Source organism: Haliotis rufescens, unplaced genomic scaffold, assembly GCF_023055435.1.
Source record: "Haliotis rufescens isolate VD_foot unplaced genomic scaffold, xgHalRufe1.0.p SCAF_127, whole genome shotgun sequence".
In the NCBI taxonomy this organism is placed as follows: domain Eukaryota; kingdom Metazoa; phylum Mollusca; class Gastropoda; order Lepetellida; family Haliotidae; genus Haliotis; species Haliotis rufescens.
In genome coordinates, this window is record NW_025963810.1 from 173,080 (window position 1) to 199,530 (window position 26,451).

Sequence of the window (26,451 nt, forward strand, 5' to 3'; positions counted from 1 at the left end):
TTTGTCATTGATTTACAAGATGGCTAGCTGTGGCAATAAACACAGGAACATGGTACAGGTCAAAATAGGGAATTGCATCGGACATCTTGTTTTTGTCCCTGATGCGTCTAATTTGAAAACGTCCACCTCATGTCGACCACAAAACTTTATGAAAGCTTTACTGTGGTCTTGAATGTTGTAACCTTGATCAAACACCTTTTGATGAAGAGACGTATGACGCTCTTTATTTCTTAGCAGAAAGAGTATGCTTGATAGTATCTCAAAAGTTGTGAAATGTAGACCCTGGACTACTGCAGGACATAAAGGTTTAGTTGCCTATTGGAAAGTCATCACTCTTGTCAAACAGTCTTGTGGGGTATATAACTGTGCTCTGGAATAATGGTATCTTACAAACATAATTATTTTCCACATGCGTGACATTAGAAAGACTGCACCTTGACACACGCTATGTTAAACTAAAGCAGTACAGCCTTGATCATTCCAATTTGAAAATTCTGGTGATTTATACGATTGACCTTGTTGTTCTGAGCAAGATGTAGTAGTAGATATGGTTGATTCGCCACAGTTTGGGGAGTAAGGACAAAAGCCTGTTGGCGCCAAAGGGTGAAACCGATATCACAAGATCGTTTAAGATCATTTGGTAGCAATCTAATTCTTTATTAGTCCCAAGGAAGTAGTTACTTAGAATTATAATATATAATATACTTTGGTGTTAGATTTTCAGGACTGATACACATCAATGTTGGAAGACTATGAAATGAGTTATGTGCTATGGGGCATTGCACATCAGCTGTTTTGAATGAGTGAGTGAGTGAGTGAGTCGGGTTTAAGGCCGCTTTTAACAGTGTTCCAGTTATTCACGGCGTGTCAGCTTAATGTGGGAGGAAAGCCCGAAGTGATGCAGGTTTAAGACATTTACCACTTCGGTGAAACCCACGAGCACGGGTATGGTGCTGACAAACCTATGACATAATCAAGGCGAACCGGGATTCGAACAAACAATCATCGGTTTCTGGTGCGCCCAAGGGACGCAACTCTGCACAGCGAATTTCGGCGCCTGTTCTGAATGATGAATGAGTTCATGAATGACGGTTTATCTGTAATTCCTGAGAACGCGTTGGTTTTCAAATTTAGATTTCTCGAATATCCATCTTTGATTCAAATTTCCATCGCACGTCGCCATTTGGAGAGATGAGGTCTCCCCAACTGTTAGACATTTGTCAAACGTCTTCAGGTAGAGAGTATGGTCCTGAAACAGACAAAATCAACATTGTTTAATAATTGCACATGAAGTGTAGGTCACTAGCTCTACTGTAATCAACTTTACATTAAATAATCATCTTGACACACTAAAAAGCAAGATATGAATGGTTCTGAAGCCCCGAGTAAAAATATAAACATAAACAAACATATGTTTTGTTTGTTTGTTGTTTGATTCCGCTCTTAGCAATATGCCAGCTATATGAAGGGGGTCTGTAAATAATCGAATCTGGGCCAGACAATCCAGTGATTGACATCATGAGCATTGATCCACACAATTTTGATACAATGACATGCATCAACGAAGTCAGCGAGCCTGACCAATCGATCCCGTTTTTCGCCTCTTAGGACAAACATAGTCGCTTTTTACGGCAAGCATGGGTTGCTGAAGACCTATTCTGCCCCGGACCTTCACGGGTTATATTGTTTAGAATGTATGTAACCTAGGGAATCGCTAAATTGGTGATACAGTCTTGGTCCTAACAACTTAATTATTCAAAACTCTTTAGGGAAATTGTTGACTGACGTTTTGTATTACTTTTTCATAATAGTGTTTATTCAGGGGAACAATTGACTTGCTCTTGCATGTGTTTGTAACGGGGGCCACCAGTGAGTTAGGAACACCTGGTTTCATCACTGTTTGATAGTGATTCATAAACACACCCTTATGATATTGTCGGCACAATCGACTCTGCTTTTGGCAGATATTTCTTATGAATATGGAAAGGGTTTTGTCGCCTTTAATTAATAATTTACAATGGAGGAGTATAAAGTGATATTGCTTAAGCGGACCAAGGCAGTTGAGAATCGATATAATTCACATATGTTAATGAGTGTTGTATAACGCCACACCTACAGTCGGGAATATTCCAACCATAGAAAGACGTCCTGTAAATGTGCGTGTTTGGACGAGACAAACCAGTGGTTGATGTTGTGAGCAATCAACCAAATCACCGAGTCTGACCTCCAATCAACCAAATCACCGAGTCTGACCTCCAATCAACCAAATCACCGAGCCTGACCTCCAATCCATTTTGTAGTACTGGAGGACAAGCAAAGCTTTCTGAGAACATGTTCTATTCCCCATTCCTCACAGGTTGTGTTGACAAGAGCACATGGATAAAGACATGTATTGACATGTAATAAAATCAATATTGACACAATGTAGGTGCCTAGAGATGAAATAACCAGTTGAATTGTCAAAAAGAGTTAAAAAAATGAAAATATTTTTTAATTAATGTAGACACAGAAAAGAACTTAGGACCCGCTTTAAACAAAACACTTAAAAGCTACACTACTGTTCAGGAAAAAATCTAAAACACACAAACACAATGCATCAAAAGAGAAGGTTTTCAACGATGACTCGCGTGCTGTTTCAGAGTATCAAAGGAACTGTTCTTGGAACCCACAGCTTACATTCAGCATCCACATCATAGAAAACGGAAACAGAGGAAGCCAAATTTCTTTCGGTGAATCTTAAATGTGGAACTTCTTGAGATGCTATGACATGGTGTTTGGATAGACATACGTGTATGTCACACATTGTTGTTAGTGCTACAGGTGTTTGGATACACATACATGTATGTCATACATTGTTGCTAGTGCTACAGGTGTTTGGTTACACATACGTGTATGTCATACATTGTTGTTAGTGCTACAGGTGTTTGGATACACATACATGTATGTCATACATTGTTGTTAGTGCTATAGGTGTTTGGATACACATACGTGTATGTCATACATTGTTGTTAGTGCTACAGGTGTTTGGATACACATACATATATGTCATACATTGTTGTTAGTGCTACAGGTGTTTGGATACACATACGTGTATGTCATACATTGTTGTTAGTGCTACAGGTGTTTGGATACACATACGTGTATGTCATACATTGTTGTTAGTGCTACAGGTGTTTGGATACACATACGTGTATGTCATACATTGTTGTTAGTGCTACAGGTGTTTGGATACACATACGTGTATGTCATACATTGTTGTTAGTGCTACAGGTGTTTGGTTACACATACGTGTATGTCATACATTGTTGTTAGTGCTACAGGTGTTTGGATACACATATGTGTATGTCATACATTGTTGTTAGTGCTACAGGTGTTTGGTTACACATACGTGTATGTCACACATTGTTGTTAGTGCTACAGGTGTTTGGATACACATACGTGTATGTCATACATTGTTGTTAGTGCTACAGGTGTTTGGATACACATACATGTATGTCATACATTGTTGTTAGTGCTACAGGTGTTTGGATACACATACGTGTATGTCACACATTGTTGTTAGTGCTACAGGTGTTTGGATACACATACGTGTATGTCATACATTGTTGTTAGTGCTACAGGTGTTTGGATACACATACATATATGTCATACATTGTTGTTAGTGCTACAGGTGTTTGGATACACATACGTGTATGTCATACATTGTTGTTAGTGCTACAGGTGTTTGGATACACATACATATATGTCATACATTGTTGTTAGTGCTACAGGTGTTTGGATACACATACGTGTGTGTCATACATTGTTGTTAGTGCTACAGGTGTTTGGATACACATACATGTACATATATGTCATACATTGTTGTTAGTGCTACAGGTGTTTGGATACATATACATATATGTCATACATTGTTGTTAGTGCTACAGGTGTTTGGATACACATACGTGTATGTCATACATTGTTGTTAGTGCTACAGGTGTTTGGATACACATACGTATATGTCATACATTGTTGTTAGTGCTACAGGTGTTTGGATACACATACGTGAGTGTCATACATTGTTGTTAGTGCTACAGGTGTTTGGATACACATACGTGTATGTCATACATTGTTGTTAGTGCTACAGGTGTTTGGATACACATACATATATGTCATACATTGTTGTTAGTGCTACAGGTGTTTGGATACACATACGTGTATGTCATACATTGTTGTTAGTGCTACAGGTGTTTGGATACACATACATGTACATATATGTCATACATTGTTGTTAGTGCTACAGGTGTTTGGATACATATACATATATGTCATACATTGTTGTTAGTGCTACAGGTGTTTGGATACACATACGTGAGTGTCATACATTGTTGTTAGTGCTACAGGTGTTTGGATACACATACGTGTGTGTCATACATTGTTGTTAGTGCTACAGGTGTTTGGATACACATACGTGTATGTCACACATTGTTGTTAGTGCTACAGGTGTTTGGATACACATACATGTATGTCATACATCGTTGTTAGTGCTACAGGTGTTTGGATACACATACATGTATGTCACACATTGTTGTTAGTGCTACAGGTGTTTGGATACACATACGTGTATGTCACACATTGTTGTTAGTGCTACAGGTGTTTGGATACACATACGTGTATGTCATACATTGTTGTTAGTGCTACAGGTGTTTGGATACACATACATGTATGTCATACATTGTTGTTAGTGCTACAGGTGTTTGGATACACATACATGTATGTCATACATTGTTGTTAGTGCTACAGGTGTTTGGATACACATACGTGTATGTCATACATTGTTCTTAGTGCTACAGGTGTTTGGATACACATACATGTATGTCATACATTGTTGTTAGTGCTACAGGTGTTTGGATACACATACGTGTATGTCACACATTGTTGTTAGTGCTACAGGTGTTTGGATACACATACATGTATGTCATACATTGTTGTTAGTGCTACAGGTGTTTGGATACACATACGTGTATGTCATACATTGTTGTTAGTGCTACAGGTGTTTGGATACACATACATGTATGTCATACATTGTTGTTAGTGCTACAGGTGTTTGGATACACATACATGTATGTCACACATTGTTGTTAGTGCTACAGGTGTTTGGATACACATACATGTATGTCATACATTGTTGTTAGTGCTACAGGTGTTTGGATACACATACGTGTATGTCATACATTGTTGTTAGTGCTACAGGTGTTTGGATACACATACGTGTGTGTCATACATTGTTGTTAGTGCTACAGGTGTTTGGATACACATACGTGTATGTCACACATTGTTGTTAGTGCTACAGGTGTTTGGATACACATACATGTATGTCATACATCGTTGTTAGTGCTACAGGTGTTTGGATACACATACATGTATGTCACACATTGTTGTTAGTGCTACAGGTGTTTGGATACACATACATGTATGTCATACATTGTTGTTAGTGCTACAGGTGTTTGGATACACATACGTGTATGTCACACATTGTTGTTAGTGCTACAGGTGTTTGGATACACATACATGTATGTCATACATTGTTGTTAGTGCTACAGGTGTTTGGATACACATACGTGTATGTCATACATTGTTGTTAGTGCTACAGGTGTTTGGATACACATACATATATGTCATACATTGTTGTTAGTGCTACAGGTGTTTGGATACACATACGTATATGTCATACATTGTTGTTAGTGCTACAGGTGTTTGGATACACATACGTGAGTGTCATACATTGTTGTTAGTGCTACAGGTGTTTGGATACACATACGTGTGTGTCATACATTGTTGTTAGTGCTACAGGTGTTTGGATACACATACGTGTATGTCACACATTGTTGTTAGTGCTACAGGTGTTTGGATACACATACATGTATGTCACACATTGTTGTTAGTGCTACAGGTGTTTGGATACACATACATGTATGTCATACATTGTTGTTAGTGCTACAGGTGTTTGGATACACATACATGTATGTCACACATTGTTGTTAGTGCTACAGGTGTTTGGATACACATACATGTATGTCATACATTGTTGTTAGTGCTACAGGTGTTTGGATACACATACATGTATGTCACACATTGTTGTTAGTGCTACAGGTGTTTGGATACACATACGTGTATGTCATACATTGTTGTTAGTGCTACAGGTGTTTGGATACACATACGTGTATGTCATACATAGTTGTTAGTGCTACAGGAGCAGTGCTTATTTTGGTAAATATTTAGAACGCTGAAATGGACGTTGGGTTGTCAAGTGGTTAAAGCATCTGCTCGTAACGCCGACAGCTCAGGTTTGATTGGCAACATTGGTACAATCGCAGCAAAAGATATGTTACGAAGTTTTGGATCGAAAAGATAAGGGAATATTACGATGTTTAGTATGACCTTATAGTATCGCTTCTCTATATTATCGCGGTATCGGTAAATCTCGTAATCCATACCCTCTGTTGACTGTTAACTTATGCAAATCTCAGCACGATATTTCATCGCATGATCGAATATATGACTCGTCGCGCTATGTCACGGCTACTCGTTAGTATACACGTTTACATTTTTATGATAGTTTCTGGAATGTTTTTGAAGTGTAATTACCCTACCTACATTCGAAATTGGTTATAAAAGAATCCACTTGTTCGGACGATGTCCCTTGACCCACAATAGGTGGTATAAATACTGATTATGCATAATTTAAAACAGGAAGTGATGTAACCCTCATCATCCAAAAGTATCACACCACAAAAAAGTGATATAGAGTTGCCCGCCCTTGATTCACTAATGACAAACTCGGCAAAGAAAATCAACATCGCTGAATCCTAACTGATGTGTCATAAACATTGAACAGAGAACAAGAAGTCCCTAAGTCAACAGCATTTAAATAGAAACATTTGCACGATCTCATAACTATGATTCTTGTCAAGAAGAGATGAGAATATTTGACTGGTATGTCAATTATGATTTTGTTTGTTTGTTGTTTAAAGCTGCACTCAGCAATATTCCAGCTATATGACGGTGGTCTGTAAATGATTGAGTCTGGACCAGACAATCCAGTGATTGACACCATGAGCATCAAACCACGCCATTGGGATACGATGGCATGCATCAACCAAGTCAGCGAGCCTGACCACCCAATCCCGTTAGTCGCCTCTTACAACAAGCATAGTCACCTGTTACAGCAAGCTCGAATTGCTGAAGACCTATTATACTCCGGATCTTCACGGGTCATGTCAATTATGAATAATAGTATGAACATATCGTATCATGAATATGATAATGCAATGTTGAGGGAATGTTGCAGGGATGTGTTTTGGTAACGTTACACGTCGTCCACCATAACCTTGCAGCAACATAACAAAACACATATTTAATGTTGTGGCTATGTTATTTTCTAACATTCATCATCACAACAAACAAGAAACGATGTGACAACGTTGTACCCATGTGTTGTTTTGTTTGCTGAGATGTCTGAAGCCCATGGGGATGTTATATTGCATGAGGGGTGTAAAAGTGTGTTTTAACCCAGCTAATCACCAGTTCTCCACATTATGAGAAGGCTGAAGCCCATGGGAATGTTATATTGCATGAGGGGTGTAAAAGTGTGTTTTAACCCAGCTGATCACCAGTACTCCACATTATGAGAAGGTGAGTAGCATTTTACGCCGCATTTGACATTTCCCGGCAATATCCTGACGGGGAACAACAACGCATGCTTTGACCACAAGGCTCACTCCGCAATACAGATTCAAATACCTGCACATTATAACCATTGTGATGCTACAACATTGACACCGGGCGTTCGCGAAACAGACGAGTCACGCATCACACATTCTAAGCACTCTAATCTGTCACTGCAGTTTCGGCTTTTCTATGGAAGCGTATTAGTGCCACAGTCATTGTTTTATCAAAGATACTACTTTCCTCTACGTAGATGAGACTTACATCTACGTAGATGATACTGTGTCACTAATACGCTTCCATGCATACAAATATTCGTGTTCGAATAACCCTAAGGTTCGAGCGTTTTGATAATAAATGTGCACTATTAATAACATGTCGTATGAATGTATGTCGCTCACACCTCATAATGTGTCTTTGCATATCTGGTAGCTATTGTAATTTGATCCCTCTAATGTCAGTATAAAATGCGTGATCAGAGGGGAGGGTTGCTCTTCTCTTGGTCCAGACTGTCACAATGACAAATGACGTTAGTAACTGTAGCATTATTGCCAATTTGTGCAGTCTACAAAATTATTCAAATATCGATCGGTAACTATCATTTTCAAGCTCATTGTGGTTTATCATTATAACGCCCAAGGGAATTTGGCGTTAAACAGTGTTCTATAACCTGACGACATAAACTTAATATGGAATATCATTTTATTCTACTCGTCAAATCGTCTACTATAAGCAAGTAATTAATAATGGATTACATACAGTGACCCTGTAGAAAATAGACATGCATGACACTGTAGAAAGTTGACACATGCATGACACAGTAGAAAGTCGACACATGCATGACACTGTAGAAAGTTGACACATGCATGACACTGTAGAAAGTCGACACATGCATGACACTGTAGAAAGTCGACACATGCATGACACTGTAGAAAGTCGACACATGCATGACACTGTAGAAAGTCGACACATGCATGACACTGTAGAAAGTTGACACATGCATGACACTGTAGAAAGTTGACACATGCATGACACTGTAGAAAGTCGACACATGCATGACACTGTAGAAAGTCGACACATGCATGACACTGTAGAAAGTCGACACATGCATGACACAGTAGAAAGTCGACACATGCATGACACAGTAGAAAGTCGACACATGCATGACACAATAGAAAGTCGACACATGCATGACACAGTAGAAAGTCGACACATGCCTCACACTGGAGAAAGTCGACACATGCATGACACAGTAGAAAGTCGACACATGCATGACACTGGAGAAAGTCGACACATGCCTCACACTGGAGAAAGTCAACACATGCATGACACACTAGAAAGTCGACACATGCATGACACTGGAGAAAGTCGACACATGCATGACACAGTAGAAAGTCGACACATGCCTCACACTGGAGAAAGACGACAAGTGAGGGTACCAACCCCCTCCTCCCCTGAATCCTGAATACCTTTTAATAGCTCACCCCAATATCCCGAATATAACTTCAGAAAAATCTCAAAGCATTGAGAATAGGGTGCTACTGGAAGTTAAATAAATGAAAACAAATATCGAAAAGATATGCTTAATTATAAAGGAAATGTTTACGTTCATCGTTATTTGTTTTCAAATGCTATTGTTTTTGCATCCCGCTTACAACACTGCTGAGTCCCGAATACTCTCTAAATAGATACCCGAATCCCACGTGCCAAAAGCGGGTTGGCAGCCTCACATACGCAAACTTTCGACCGACCTATACTAAACCACCAAAGTGTAATGCACATTTAAGCACATCAATACATTAAACAAATACAAGCACATGGGCTGTCTTCCGATTGTGCCTTAACGTTGTGGCGACAGATAGATGCGCCAGAGCACCCAGATTCCCCTGACATGCAATCCCCCCGTAGCGCTCGGGAATAAAGATCGTTATAAAATATATAATGACATTAACTCTCGCCCTGTGAGCCGTCACAACGTGATGACAATTAATGCTCCATTGATTAACGAGAATACGTAGTGGATATACAGCGAAGGAATTCACCTGACCTAGACGCCAGGTAATATTTCACAAGTTGACAGAGGACAGCGGCCTTTTACTCTATGAAAAAGGTTTCTACCTGTCCCCAGACAAAGAACGCAACAATCAATAAAGTGTCTATTTTGTCATCCATGGTGTGAATCAGGACTTGTTTGCTTTGACTTATTTCGCATTAATAAATTGGAAAAAGCAAACACGTGAACTGAAACGCATTAATTTCTCCACCCAGTTAAAGTGTCTCCCTGCTCTGGATGTGAAGAGAGGATTACTGTAGGGGCTCTGTGCCAGTCAATAGCGACAGCCGCCATGCAACAAAAGCTTATTACACGAATCACTACACCACGGCTCTCTCTTGTTCCGCTATATAATGCGCATGCCCGGAGGGAACTCTTCCAACTGAGATAGGAAAGTCTCCCGCTGTGTTGAAGATGCTGTAGGTAATGTTGCGTTTCTTCTTCACCAGGTTTGTTAATACCGTGTTTGGATTTATAGGTCCGTATTACCGTAAATGGTGAAATAAACAATCTTGTCATATTATAAATATATATAGTATATAAATATATATACAGGATGAATAAATCGTGTTAACGTTGTCTTCTATCTGTTTAAGTTTAAATGTGTTAAATGTATCTTTTGAAGTAATGTCAGTATTATGTATACAGGCTATAGACTGCTGTGAACACCGTTTCTTTAAAATAATTTAAAATAACTGTAAGGCAATTATAGTCAATTATATGTTCACTAGAATCTCCTTAATGGTGATATTATGTCAACAAGTAAATATTATATCTTTCCAACCTTGCTGCAGGGTCTTAATAAACACCATAAAAATATTCTCCTAATGTCCAGAAAAACACATTTTAACATAATACATTCTGGTATTCGAAATCTGTGCCAAATCTATTTTCATGACGATATAAGTTAATGACGTTACATGTAAAAGAGGGATTATGGTCAAAGTACAACCAGTGACTACCTATTTAGTCACTGTTATTATGAACATATGGTATCAAAACACAAGGAGAAATCTGCGTGAGGTCGTAAAAATATAGCCAATCGGAGCCGGAGGTAACGGATTTGAAACGTCAATTTTCAACTTGGGCTGGGTCCTGCTCCACGGTCGTAGAGAGGTACATTCTGTGAAGCCCATTCCCGATGTCTGCCTTGGTATTGTTGGTATAATGATAAAACAGCTAAAACCACCCTCACTCACTCACTCACTCACTCCACGGCCCTATCCTTTCATATTCCGGTGAAGCTATACCGCGATCTGGAACTTGTCCAAGGTTGTACCTCTTCATGGAAAAAATATTAAATTTCGAATTTTACTTTATTCTTTATGTATTTGTCTTCTTATTTGTTAATATTATTCAGTTTACACGCTGCCTAAATTCATATTGGGTTTGGGGTTTCATTTCCCGTAGTTAACCAAACATTGAATCCTGATGTCTTCAAACTTAAAGTATATGGCCCCTGCACACTTGATGCTCTGAGATAAACATTGTGTGTGTTCAGATTTGCAAGTGTTGTTGAGTATTCAGAAAAAATCACCAGGAACCGGCGGCGTTCGAATAATCAATATCACCCTCAAATCTGAAAACGCATGTTTACCGACATTGTAAAATACAAAGGGTATCAGTAACTGTACGTAGTGCTGTCTCCCTTTCTCGCTGGAATGATGTGACGTCATGACACAATTCATGACGGCATCTGTGTTTTGTGTGTTCAAACACTATAATTAATGCGGTAATTATTTCGGCAAGCCAATTTGGATTGGGAGAAAAAGTGTATCAACAAAAGTATTTATAAGCAGTGAAAAGTCAGAAAGATATCCGTGATCTTGTCCAATCAGATTCAACCTTTTCATTTCAGTTTCACAATGCCCCTTGTTCGAGGTAAACCCCGTGAAGAGGAACAGTTACTGTACCCAGGACGGTAGATGGAAGTGAGTCAACTGGTCAGTACGGTCAATAGCTAATGTGTCCGGTCAGCTGAGGGCAATGGGAGATGGGGAGGAGTTCGCCCCTCCGTACCCTATAAGTCACGTGGAGTGATGTACGTATTTGTAACACCATCGATTTCTATACTGTAGTCCTTGTGTTTCGATGACATGTGTCCAATGGCGGTAGGGACAGAGCGGTTTCAAATGTTTGACATACAAAGGTGTACTGGCTTATTTGAAACATCACTAACAGGGCTCTTAATACTTGTATCTCAACTTGTGATTCAAAGGAAGCAGTATCTAAATACTTTATATATGTAAACGGAAGTAGTAGTGCTGTTTAAAGCTAAAATGAACAGTTCAGACAGAATGTATTCACCAATCTAAATATTCTGATTGCTGTTAAGTCAAACAAACGTGAGTGTATACAGCAAGTTGAGAGGTTGGAGTCGAGACTTGAAATAGACGGGAGTTTGAATAATGTTCTTGATAAAGATATATTTTCCAATCCAAATTAAAAAACGAATGTTTGAAAGGTAGATTGTATTCAATGTTGTATATTTGCAATGCAATATAGTGGCATCTGAAACAAAATGATACCTACATAATTGAACGATTCACATCCAGAAAATAAGCAACCCTTGAATAGCTTCAAGTATGTCAATAACAATTTAATATAATTGAAATGAAATTTGTGATTAGCCTTCTTGTGAAATTATTTCTAAATTATATGAACACAGGTGTACCAATACAGCTCTCATCCAAACTGATGGTACTTCACCCTGATGCCAGAGGAAGGAAGATGGAGTATCCACTGAGGACATATGGGACATTAACGTGAAAACTAGAATAAAATAAGAAAATGAAACGTGACGTGAGACACATACAACATTATAAGATGAATATTTTCCCTTTCCTTTCAACACCAACCAAGAAAGATTTTAAACTGAAACGTCCCCTCTTACTCTTTTAACGGAGTACTGAAGACCATTACACCCTATCCTCTGTTGAACTCTCTTTAAACCTGTTGCCAAGCATACAGAGAGCAATTTGATGTTTAAAGTAGACATGATGTAACTATAATACAAATTGATGTTTCTAAGTTAGAAAACATGTTGACTGTGTGTTGTGACACTGAGAAATTGATCGTGGTGTTTTTCATGAGGACTTAAGTAATAGAAATTGGAAGAGAACTGGGCGGAGGATGCACCTTGGCGTAGTCTGAGGACATTCCCGGGTTATTTACAGCGAAATGTTGTAAGGAGGCCGTAAGGAGGTACTTACCCCTGCCATCTGCACGTGCTGGCGCGTGCGCAGTAGGACGACTTTTAAGTGTCTCCGATGATGAAACGTAAAGGTATTTGAGTCACGTGGATGTGATGCCTGGACCACACACTCGATGCTCTCTCTTTAAACGTGATCTAATATGTACATGTTTCATATATTCACTTACGTTAAATAAATCAAACAAGAGTCGGGGTTAGATTCCTCTTCTAGAACTTCCACTTGAAGTGAGATACAGAAAGTATTATATCAGAAGTGTTCGTGTGATTGGCGAGCATTTTTTGCATCGAATGAAGAAGTATCACGATGAAATGTGTCAATAACGTATTTTGAGGGTGTTACTATGTAGGTATAGCAAGACTCTGATCCAATTTGATTTTCTAAAATACAAGCGACAAAGTCGTGGTCAGTCCTACATACACATCCAATGTCGTGATCAGTTCTACATACACGTCCAATGTCGTGATCAGTCCTACATACACGTCCAATGTCGTGATCAGTTCTACATACACGTCCTATGTCGTGATCAGTCCTACATACACGTCCAATGTCGTGATCAGTCCTACATACACGTCCAATATCGTGATCAGTCCTACATACACGTCCAATGTCGTGATCAGTCCTACATACACGTCCAATGTCGTGATCAGTCCTACATACACGTCCAATGTCGTGATCAGTTCTACATACACATCCAATGTCGTGATCAGTTCTACATACACGTCCAATGTCGTGATCAGTTCTACATACACGTCCAATGTCGTGATCAGTCCTACATACACGTCCAATGTCGTTATCAGTTCTACATACACATCCAATGTCGTGATCAGTTCTACACACACGTCCAATGTCGTGATCAGTCCTACATACACGTCCATTGTCGTGATCAGTCCTACATACACGTCCAATGTCGTGATCAGTCCTACATACACGTCCATTGTCGTGATCAGACCCACACACACGTCCATTGTCGTGATCAGTCCTACATACACGTCCAAAACCATTTGAAAAAATAATTCAGACATTGAAATGCTCCATGTGCAGTGGGCCTTTAAGAGTGAATAAGGGCGAAGTTACATATACTTGTAGCCTGTTATCTCAAATTGATATTCGTTGAATAAAATCCATCTTTTCCACAGGACAAGGGTACACCAGGAATGCATGACGTCATCGTGTCACAATGAAATGGAGTCAGTTATGCTTGCACATGTACAGCTACACATACACTGACATCATAAGTGCAAACCCATGTTTCGCAATGATTAATTCGACTTGGAAGATTTAATAAAGGAGGGGAAGGCAGATTCTCTCCTTCACAAATACGTCAAACGATTATATCAACTGTTTCAAATAACCCTAGAGTAAAGCTATCACTTCCCGTTAACTGCCCATCGCCTCGCGAAAACTTAACGTCTATGTGGAGAGGAAACAATCAACGGTCTATAATAACACACACACAGAATCTGATAGCAAGCAGATAATTAATCAGCCCAGATGTAAACCTTCCTTTAGACAGCTTTACATTACAACAGGAAGTCCTTTCCCTTCAAGGTGTGCTTCTTGCTTCCGGCTGCCCGCGCATCTCCTCTCATCCTCATCTTTCCCCAGGCGCGTCCGCTCTGCTGTTTGAAATATCTGAACCTTCAAGTGGCGCTCTTGATCTTCTCTTTATAAGGCTCTGGTGGTTTGAAGGTCTTTAGAACAGGAGGATCGTGTACAGGCTCGAGAGCAGAGCAGGGAGGCTATCACTGTCATCGGCGGGATGGCTTCATCCTACCGGCATTGTTTGTTGTCAGTGTGATGGACCTGTAATTGTTTTTGCACCAGGTTGTTGCCAGGGGATGTCCATCTTGTTGAACAAAGCATTGACAGCTAACAGTATAGCTTTGTTTCAGAAGAAGTTACCCAGTTTGATCATGATCATCCTTGATTTGATAATTATTCAAACTCACATGTAGTTTAATGCCGCTTTGTACAGTATGTCAGCCATGTCACGGAGTTTCAGCTTAATGTGGGAGGAAAGCTGGAAGTGACGCAGGTCTTTGACGTTTACACTTCAGAGAAACCCACACTGGTGTGATGCGACCAAACCAAGACTCTCAGTAAGGGAGAAGCAGGGATTCATAGGATTCATAGGATTCATAGGACAGAGGGGCAACTCGATACAGTGAATTACGGTGTCTTAGACAACAGGGCCACCCGGCTTCCACCAGTGACAATGAAACGAACCCAGCACATGTTTGTGGTTCGGTGACACCCCCCTTCCCCCCTACACACACAGAGGACAGATACTCAAGGCGGTTTGATCAGTTACGCTTTGCTGGCTAGTTCACGCGTTACCTTTGTGATATAGGGCTATATCTAGGATGATACTGTTGATAATTGTACATGCTACAACGGTTATGTGGAAGTCTCACACAGTCTCAAGTTATAAACATCACAGTGATGTGGGGTTGAAATTATAACAATACAACCAGCATCCCTGCTCTGTTGGAGTCATGCGCATTTCAGCTCACTCGGGTTCTTTCGAGAGTAAGGATGGACTTTCAGACAAGAAGATCTTCGAGTTTAAAGGACCTAAGAGGCCCTGTATATAAAATTTAAAACAAAACACAACGATGAAATGTGGTTGTTAAGAATTGAGCCGATATATATCTGCACTGCTCACACAAAACTGTGGATGTTAAAATGGAGCCGATATATATATGCACTGCTCACACAAAACTGTGTATATTAGCATCGAGCCGATATATATCTACTTTGCTCACAAAAAACTGTGGATGTTAGAATTGAGCCGATATATATCTGCACTGCTCACACAAAACTGTGGATGTTAAAATGGAGCCGATATATGTGTGCACTGCTCACACAAAACTGTGTATATTAGCATCGAGCCGATATATATCTACTTTGCTCACAAAAAACTGTGGATGTTAAGAATTGAGCCGATATATATCTGCACTGCTCACACAAAACTGTGGATGTTAAAATGGAGCCGATATATATATGCACTGCTCACACAAAACTGTGTATATTAGCATCGAGCCGATATATATCTACTTTGCTCACAAAAAACTGTGGATGTTAAGAATTGAGCCGATATATATCTGCACTGCTCACCCAAAATAGTGGATGTTAAAATGGAGCCGATATATGTGTGCACTGCTCACACAAAACTGTGTATATTAGCATCGAGCCGATATATATCTACTTTGCTCACAAAAAACTGTGGATGTTAGAATTGAGCCGATATATATCTGCACTGCTCACACAAAACTGTGGATGTTAGAATCGAGCCGATATATATCTGCACTTCTCACAAAAAATAACTGTGGATGTTAAGAATCGAGCCGAGATGTCATCTGTCAGTGTTATTGGCATATTGATGCGAAGTTTGCATTTTTGAGTTCATGAAGTGTAGGACATGGTGCTCCGAATGTGAGCTACTCGATCAATTATTGTCACAGTAGGTAGACAATGGGCGTTGATGTATATGTTCTACGTTCTGTGTATCAAATGACCAAACCAAAACAGCAAGGTCGAATGTTTACCTTGAAGACATAACGGTACATATACCACGTCAATGACCGATGCGTCATTACCTTGTTGTCTATTAACCCCAAGAAATTGTCGTTTTGAGTAATGGTTTGTCAAAGGTGACTCTTGAATCTAGGTTTCTGGATGGTGACGTAGACGGAGAGGTAGAAGTAGTTGTAGTAGTTGTAACACCAACAGAGATAGTAATATAGGTTTCCAGTCTGAAGGACTCTCTCAAAGCCCCGGGGGCATTATGTTATCAAGTGTGAGAAATAGACCACCCCAAAGGTCATCTGTCAATCACCTTGACGCCAGGACGTGAAACAGGTGGTTTGATCTGACGGTTCCCTGTTCGTGTGGTCTTAACATACGTAAGATAACGGTTGTTTTGGTTTGTGTACAGGTACTGTGAATCCAGAGCCATGAACAACAAAGAGGGAATGATAGATTGCTGTGATACCTTACATGACATAGACTATGGTAATACAGGGAGGCTGTAAACCCGTCTCAAGATATGGCGGGTTGTTGTTTGAGAGTGACACATAAACACATGCTTATGATTTAGTTGGAATCGTACAATGGACGCTTGGTTATGGAAACTGTTTTGTCCCTTTATTTTGTAAACATGAACCGAATATTTAGATATGCCGTAAATTCTACACATTTACCCTTAGTGCGCGTGTATTTGTCATGGGAGTGAGTGAGTATGGTTTTACGCCGCTTTTAACAACATTCCTGCAATACCTCGGCGGGGATACCCGAAATGGGCTTCACACATTGTACCCATGTAGGGAATCGAACCCGGGTCTTCGGTGTGACGAGCGAACGCTTTAACCACTAGGCTACCCCACTACGTTTAATGTGCTTATATACAGCGACGTGAATGCACGCGTGTGTGTATGTGTATATGGCTGCTTGTAATGCCAGTTAGCCCAATACTAGCTCACGAGATACCATGCCACAGTTTAACACAAATAACCCAATCAGACACAGTATACTGACTCCGATCTGACCGGTCCTTGTTTTGCCCCTCATTGCCAGACAGGGTACCATATTTTGGCGTCTTTAGGTATGACGTGGCCAGGTATCGAACCAAGGAGCCTCCGCTCTCCGGGCAGACACTCCATCTACTAAACTACGGATGCGGTCGTAAATGTAAATGAGTGAGTGAATATTGTTTTACGCCACTTTTAACTTGAACATGGTGGAGGCCACCAGGAATGGGCACACATTGTACCCATGTGGAAAATCGAACTGAGGTCTAAAGCGGATAGCCACGCATTCCCACTATGTATGTGAATGTTTAACGCCATGAGCTTCCATATCATTTAACAATCGTTCGTACCTCAGAGATGCAAATATATGGTTCATTAACACGTACATGGACGGTATATGTCTTCATCAGCCGCGCAGGCTCGGAATACTAAACAGACACTATATGTGTAGCACTGATCAACATCCTATACTACTGCCACAGCTACCTCTGCTACTACTAGTACTACGACTACTGGTACTACTTCTACAAATGTTACTACTTCTGTTACTTCAGATGCTACTACTATTGCTACTGCTACTACCACCGCTACTGCTGCTTCTACTATTGCTACTTCTACTACCGCTACCACTGCTGTTACTACTACTACTACTACTACTACTACTACCACTACTAGTACTACTACTCCTATACTACTTCTACAACTGTAACTATTTCTGTTACTACTGATGCTACTACTATTGCTTCTGCTACTGCTACCGCTTCTACTGCTACTACTGATGCTACCACTACTTCTACACTACTACTTCTACTACTACCACTACTTCTACTACTACTTACATTGCTTCTTCAAGTACTCCTTCTACCACTACTACTACCGTCACATAGGACAAGATGGTAATATGACTGTGACCCTTGTAGCGCCTTGGGTTGTATACTCCCCAGGGTGTTGAGAATTGAAATGGAGTGCACACAGGCCCACTGGGCGTGGCGATAACAACGTAGCGTCATGAGTATACAAGTGAGTGACATGTTGGCGCATCTTAAATGGACTTAGCTATAGAAATGTGCCAAGAAGCACATGTACCATGAACTTCGGTGTCTCAGATAACCGTGCCCATGTCAAGATATACGTTAGCCTCCAGTACATCGTGTTGGTATCTATGTACGGGATTGAAATCCTGGACCAGGTAAAATTAATAAATATTAGAATACCCAATAAATTCGGATTACTGAAAACTGAATCAACTGATTAATTCTTAGCAAACAAACAAACACTTACATTGTGCTTTACATTGTGTGGGTGGAGGGTGTTACCGGCAGGCAGGGCATGGTGGCAGTTTTCACAAACAACTGGTGTCATCGCTGATTTTCAGTGATCCATTCATTAAATTCTTACCGCTGTTTTACCTCTTACGCAAAATGGAATCTGTGTATTGAGATTATCGAGACTGATTCGTCTCTGGTGCTGCCATGCATCGTCAAAAGTCAACGGTAAAATTATAGGATTTGCATCTAAACCATGATAAACACGTCTCTCCCGTGTTGGTGAATGGAGTGATTAATGAAAACGCCATGAGGCACTCGGAAGTGTGTTTATGCCCTAGAGAACGCTACTTAGCCAGTCTTCTTTTATGTCCCTCTGTTTGAGTGTTCGAATTGATGTGCAGTTTACACGAATTCTGATTCATACTGCCATTTCTCAAACTTAAAAGAATGTAGGTGTCACATGTTTGCTTGGGAGCCACAGTCTATTTACATTAAATCCTACGCACCCAAAAAATTCAATTTTCAATTATTACTTTCTCGGTGAAATATTTATCAAGTCAGAAAAACGTTTAATTGAGTCGTTGTTTAGTGAATTAAAACAAACACAAAGAAATTGGTAAATAGATTGAAATTGGAAGAATTAATTGAGATATATTTGAATCAATGCGAACAGCTCATCACAGTTATCGCAGGGTTTTAGTAATTCCGTAATTTGTTTCGTGAACTTGAGCTCTGTTGTCTCGATATATCACTTTCTCGAGATCGTCATCATCATCATCATCAGCAGCAGCAGCAGCAGGATCGTCGGCTTCGTCGCTATCGTAGTCGTCATTATCATCATCATCATCGGCAGCAGCAGCATCGTCGTCTTCGTCACCGTAATCGTCGTCGTCATAGCACCATCATCATCATCATCATCATCGGCGTCATCATCGTCGGCGTAATCATCGTCGTCATCGTCATCATTAAAAGGAGGAGTAGTATTGTCATCCCATCAGACACAAGTGAGGGTTACACGAAACCTTTAGCAAAATGCCAGCCGTATCACGGTGGGGAGCACCAAGGGATTTGAACCGGGTCCTAGACTTTTCGAGATAAAGCTGCAACTACAATGTTACGTTGTTACGTTGGTGCACAGATTTGGTTGCTAAGGAGTGTGTTGTGTCATAAAATATATCACAGACTATGTGTTAGTCTGCATGCACCTGTGTGGGGGCTTATCCATTTCTTCGGGATGGATGGTGAACACTCTGTCCCTCAAGGTCAGCTCACCGTCCCTCATATCTACGAGTGAGGGATTGGGGTGAATGTCCCTCAAGGCCAGCGCACCGTCCCTCATATCTACGAGTGAGGGATTGGGGTGAATGTCCCTCAAGGCCAGCGCACCGTCCCTCATATCTACGAGTGAGGGATTGGGGTGAATGTCCCTCAAGGCCAGCGCAACGTCCCTCATATCTATGAGTGAGGGATTGGGGTGAATGTCCCTCAAGGCCAGCGCAACGTCCCTCATATCTATGAGTGAGGGATTGGGGTGAATGTCCCTCAAGGCCAGCCCACCGTCCCTCATATCTATGAGTGAGGGATTGGGGTGAATGTCCCTCAAGGCCAGCCCACCGTCCCTCATATCTATGAGTGAGGGATTGGGGTGAATGTCCCTCAAGGCCAGCGCACCGTCCCTCATATCTATGAGTGAGGGATTGGGGTGAATGTCCCTCAAGGCCAGCTCACCGTCCCTCATATCTATGAGTGAGGGATTGGGGTGAATGTCCCTCAAGGCCAGCGCACCGTCCCTCATATCTATGAGTGAGGGATTGGGGTGAATGTCCCTCAAGGCCAGCTCACCGTCCCTCATATCTATGAGTGAGGGATTGGGGTGAATGTCCCTCAAGGCCAGCGCACCGTCCCTCATATCTATGAGTGAGGGATTGGGGTGAATGTCCCTCAAGGCCAGCGCAACGTCCCTCATATCTATGAGTGAGGGATTGGGGTGAATGTCCCTCAAGGCCAGCGCACCGTCCCTCATATCTATGAGTGAGGGATTGGGGTGAATGTCCCTCAAGGCCAGCGCACCGTCCCTCATATCTATGAGTGAGGGATTGGGGTGAATGTCCCTCAAGGCCAGCGCACCGTCCCTCATATCTATGCGTGAGGGATTGGGGTGAATGTCCCTCAAGGCCAGCGCACGTCCCTCATATCTATGAGTGAGGGATTGGGGTGAATGTCCCTCAAGGCCAGCGCACCGTCCCTCATATCTATGAGTGAGGGATTGGGGTGAATGTCCTGTCATTTGAAATAAACAATAAAATCAATAGGCAAAACAATTTGTGGATGTAACCTGGAATATATGAATCATGCCATGCCATACTAACATTCATATGCCAAACGTCGACACACAAAAATGATAAAATAGATATTTATGTAATTACAGATGCCTGTGAAATGTGAAACGTGAGATAAAGTCAATACGTTGTCCTATTCTCATCTTATTAACGTCAAACTGAAGATAAAAAACATTAGCCGATATATTCAGTGCAAGGAGGACACTACGCAGGATTTAAATACACCCCTGTTTGTCAGTGAAATCAACTTATTTTTAAATAATGTAGGTCTTGTGATGGACTGGCTGCCTGTTATTATGCAATCAATCCAAAAGCATTGTAAAGCCAATTGGATACGTCAAATAAAGAAAGCTTTACGAGACTCGGATTCTGTCTTTATTTTGTAATGTCAAAAGTAATTGGAACATATGACCAAACAGTCTTCCGTACCACTTGCAGCCTCTCCTAAGAACCTAAGAAAGTACTTACTTCCCGCGTTCCGTGTCAAACAAAGCTCTTCAGCATTAACATGTGTTGTTCTTGCTGCGGGACTATACCGGAAGATCATGGGATTTACTGCGGAACTGAATCGGGCAAATTGTTTAGCATATCCTGCATAACTCGTGCAGAAGCGCGGACTGACTGTCACAACAAATTACTGCGCCAGGGAAAACACGACATGTACCGACAATGAAGATGGCATCGCTAATTGATGCATTTATATAGGAACTCAATAGTATGGCGGAGGAACAAATGCCTTTTAAGACAACATAACGAAAAGCATATTCCTGCGCGACGCTGGTGGGATTATATGCAGTAACACTGCCTCCTTTGTTTATGTTCCTGGAGTTTCCTAAACTATTCTGTGCATGATATCTGATTACTTTCCATTTGGGTAAATGAGCCGTCGACAACTGGTGTACGCAATGCTAGTTCGATAATAAGCCTTTTCTTCCATTCAGCACTATGTTGTAGTGTGAGGTGAAAAAATGTTGGGTTCAAGATTACTGCACTTATATACGTGTGTGTTTGTTTGTGTGAGTGTGTGTGTCTGTGTGGCTTGCGTTTATTCGCGTGTGTGTGCGACCGTGCGTGCGTGCTTGTACTAGTCCGGACTAATGCCGGTTTGATAGTGCTACCCACTGAGATACCATGCCGCAGTTTAACATAAATACCCCACACAGACACAGTATACTGACTCCGAGCTGACCAGTCCTTGTTTGCCGAGCACCAGGTAGGGTAACAACAAGAACCATATTTTAACATATTTTGATATGACGCGGCTGGGGTTTGAACAACGACCTTCTCCTCTCCGGGTTGAGCTCTATCCACTAGGCCACGGAGGCTGTTATAGTTATGTCGTTAACGCTGTTTATTGTTGAAAATCGACATATGTTGCCAGTACAACAATACATACAGTCAATATTTTTTGTTCTACGTCTATTTGATAACATTGAGATAAACTAAGAAATATACAATTAAATTTCCATATTAATTAGTTTGTCATTCCGGCAAACAAACAAAGTCATTCTCTCGTTTGAGAACGGTTCAGTCTTAAAATACAATAATATCTGCACGTACAATGGTATCCCCAAACACTGAACACTACCTCCGTGCTAAAAATACAAATGCTGAAACATTAAACCATTTCAGCAGGCACCTGTTCCCCTACAAGCAAGCATCTCTGGTACAAGAATGTCTCACCAATAATCAACGTTCACCGAAGCGTGACATTGTCGTAGTGATGCTGCCGACAGCGTGAAAACTGTACACACGTCTTCTCGCTAACTCGTGTCTCGAAGTTACTTTTAGTCATGCACGAGGGGGTAGTTGTCGCAGTGATGCCGCTGACAGCGTGAAAACTGTACACACGTCTTCTCGCTAACTCGTGTCTCGAAGTTACTTTTAGTCATGCACGGGGGGGGGGGGTAGTTGTCGTAGTGATGCTGCCGACAGCGTGAAAACTGTACACACACGTCTTCTCGCTAACTCGTGTCTCGAAGTTACTTGTAGTCATGCACGAGGGGGTAGTTGTCGTAGTCATGCACGAGGGGGTAGTTGTTGTAGTCATGCACGAGGGGGTAGTTGTCGTAGTCATGCACGAGGGGGTAGTTGTTGTAGTCATGCACGAGGGGGTAGTTGAACGTACGAGTGCACCTCGGAGACCTGTTTCTATATGCCTTGTAGCTTTTCATTATTTTCATATCCCCCATCTACCGGGTACCCATCTGTACATGTGCCCAGGATCAGTATCATGTCGAGGTACAGCAGTACCACGTCACAACCACCCAGTATCATCCCGACTTGATTGTGATTCATAAATCCATGCTAATGATATAGCCGGAATCCTGCAGTGGACTCATTAGAGATTTTGTATCATTATTGACATATATTTTATTATTATGATTATGGAAAGCATTTTGGCGCTTTTATTAGCATATTAAGTAAATGAGTGAGTGAGTGAGTTCATGGCACTCCTCTATGAGGATGCGATTATACCAATAAAGTGACTGAATGCGTTAAAGCAGAACAGATTTAACGTTATATCAAGTGTCAGCTTAATGTGCGAGTCAAGCCGAGGTGATCTATCCCTTTGGTGAAACTTAAAAGCGAGAGTACGGTATTCATAAACCAATAATAATTATCAGTGCGAATTACTATTGGCGACTTGGAATATACAGTGGCATGTTATAGTGAATTAATTGAGACCAAATACTTAAATATATGTTGTCATGATAGACACTTGTATTAAGACATGCATGGCTTAATCTTTGAGACAAGCATATAATTACTGGCAGGGTCAACCAGATCATCGTCACTATTATGTCAACCTAAACGATGCCAGCCCAGTCCACCCCTTTTATCATACAGTCTAGGGATCAAATATTATGCATAGGTTTGACATAAAAGATATTGATGGTAACCTAGTACATAAAGTTTCAACTGGAACTTTGTTTGTCATGTGAGCTAACATCTACGTCCAGAAACTGTGTATTTATATATGTTGTCAGAGCACTGAATATATTCCTAGAAGTAAGATCGCCCAAAGCAACACGCATCAAACCTCATGTTATTAAGATTGATAGCACTTGAAGCGGTAGCCCAACGCAAATAGATTCCTACTTCCAAACAAGCTTGCATTATCTGTAATATTAGAACTATGTGCAAAGGCTATGGAAGGGACCATGTGAAGAAAAGATAAGACGGTATCCCGCAATCTTGTAGAACAACGTTCCTTGTTTTCTGTACTATCGAGTCCAAATGTTCGAGAAATGTTGAAAATAATACCTCTTGGGGATACAAAAAGTACATATTTGCACAGCATTCCAAAAGTATTTAAATAGTGACGTGTTTTATTCTTACAACGTCCAAAGGGTTCAAGTATCTGGTGAAACGGTATGACTTAAACAACTCTCAGCATGGTGTATGGGTGATATTTTGACATGAACCTAGGTTTCAATCTTTGCTTTGTTGAGTGTGCTGCCAGAAGGGCAGAACCTGTTGTACCCCCTCTGACATACCATGGTTCCTGAGTGAAGGTCTAAATCTAACGGTTCCATCACGGTGTGACCTTTTCTTGTCTTGTAGGGCAGAACCTGTTGTCCCCCCTCTGACATACCATGGTTCCTGAGTGAAGGTCTAAATCTAACGGTTCCATCAAGGTGTGACCTTTTCTTGCTAAAGGGATATTAATACTTGAATAAGAAATTAACGCTTCTATATTTATTGTGTCTGTTTTTGGAGGTGAATACACCTAGTTATACATAATAACAGTATACGAAAAAGTAGCAACATTGAAACATAAAAAGTACAGGCCATAGCATGTGACACTACACGCATGTGTATAAACATTTAATCACTTGTTACTGTATCAAAACAGTGATTTATCTATTTATGCTTATATCAAACACACGGCACAACCACAGGTGCCAAAGATTTAGAAATGTTTAGATAAGTTATTATTACAAGAAGAAAAACGGTTCTTCCTTGTCCAAATATAGTTCCATATTCTTTAACACATTCTGTGAAGAAGTATTTTAAGCAAGGAAAAAAATCAGATAGACACTTCCTTCGGGGGACATGCCAGGCTCAATAGGCCTTACACTGTGTTACATGAACAGGAATACAACCTGAAATAGGTATTGATCGGGACATCTAACGTTGTCGAATACAGGTGTGGCTATGTAGGCCGTGTGTGGCTGTGATATCTAATATGCTTGTATAACATAAGAATGATGGCATTTGGGGTTATTTATTGAAAGATCATGTGGGTCAGTCGGTAATGTCCCTGTGTTTGTTCTGTAATCAGTTGTGATATTTAGGATGTTAAAAGTGACCTACTGGCGTCACGGGTGAGGTGGGTAGTCTCTGAAAACATATACCTACATGTAAGTTTCGTTGATGCTTCTGTGCCCTTGGTTTTGTCTGTACAGAAGGAATCCCCTTGTAAAGACAGCATTGTTTAATTCTTTTGTGTAGCATATGTGTATGGATACAGATAAGATGATAGCTTTGACTTCATGCCATATTGATAAATATTGAAAAATACGCCCACATTCTATGATGCTGTCAACTTTTAAAGTTCTTATATTGCTGTTTTTATCATATTGAATCGAAACATAATATCACATGTCAGTGAGCTACAGTGGGGATACAATATGTTTCCCTTTTAGTCTTATAACACTTTGACAAATACATGTGAAAGTTTCTGTGAACATATTTTAAGATTTCAAGCCAAACATTATATCTTTCATGATTTGAGCTACTGAAACGAGGCAGTATTTTGTCCTTTTAGTTTTACAAAACTGTGACAAATCCCTGTGAAAGTTTCCAGTAGTCCTCAGCAGCACAGCAATGTTGCAATCTGGATTGCTAATTGGTCAATATTACGCTATTTCAGACGTATTATGGAGTTAATACCTCATTAGTAACTGTCTGTGTATAATCGACCGACCATCGTGCCAGTCTACGTTGCATGAAATAGTGGAGCTATTGCAGTTAATATAATAGGCCGGGGTTACTATGTCTGGTATTGGCAGGTGACAATTTCACAGTCTCCTGGCCCCTTTGAGGACGTCAAATGTGTGAAATGTGAATACTATTCTACACCCATTACTCAGTCGCCCACGGTGAAGGGAATCAGATAATCCAATATGGCGTTTAATTTACTCACTTTTTCTGGACGTGGTATTTTTAGTATAAAATCATTTGATTTGAGAAATGAATGCTTGCAACATTTTCCTTAAAGTCCGAAGAAACTTTGACAGGGATTACACGAGACATTTAACATTAATAAGAGAACTCAAAGAACATGTGTAATGTGTAGAATGTATTAGGCTGTTTAACTGGATATGTCTCCTA

General features: G+C 40.6%; 2 protein-coding genes across 2 annotated transcripts in view; one reads left to right on the top strand and one right to left on the bottom strand.

The window, feature by feature from the left end:
- Window positions 1–947: 947 nt before the first annotated feature.
- Window positions 948–26,451, bottom strand: part of LOC125378572 — a 102,701-nt gene continuing 77,197 nt past the window's right edge. The window contains exon 7 of the mRNA XM_048394019.1: window positions 948–1,249. The gene's annotated coding sequence lies outside the window, so the exon portion shown is untranslated. The remainder of the gene's footprint in view (window positions 1,250–26,451) is intronic.
- LOC125378571 (processed variable antigen-like) lies at window positions 8,759–19,716 on the top strand. Its single transcript, XM_048394018.1, has 2 exons — window positions 8,759–9,136; window positions 19,534–19,716. The coding sequence occupies exons 1-2, from the start codon at window positions 8,759–8,761 to the stop codon at window positions 19,714–19,716; spliced, it is 561 nt and encodes a 186-aa protein (XP_048249975.1).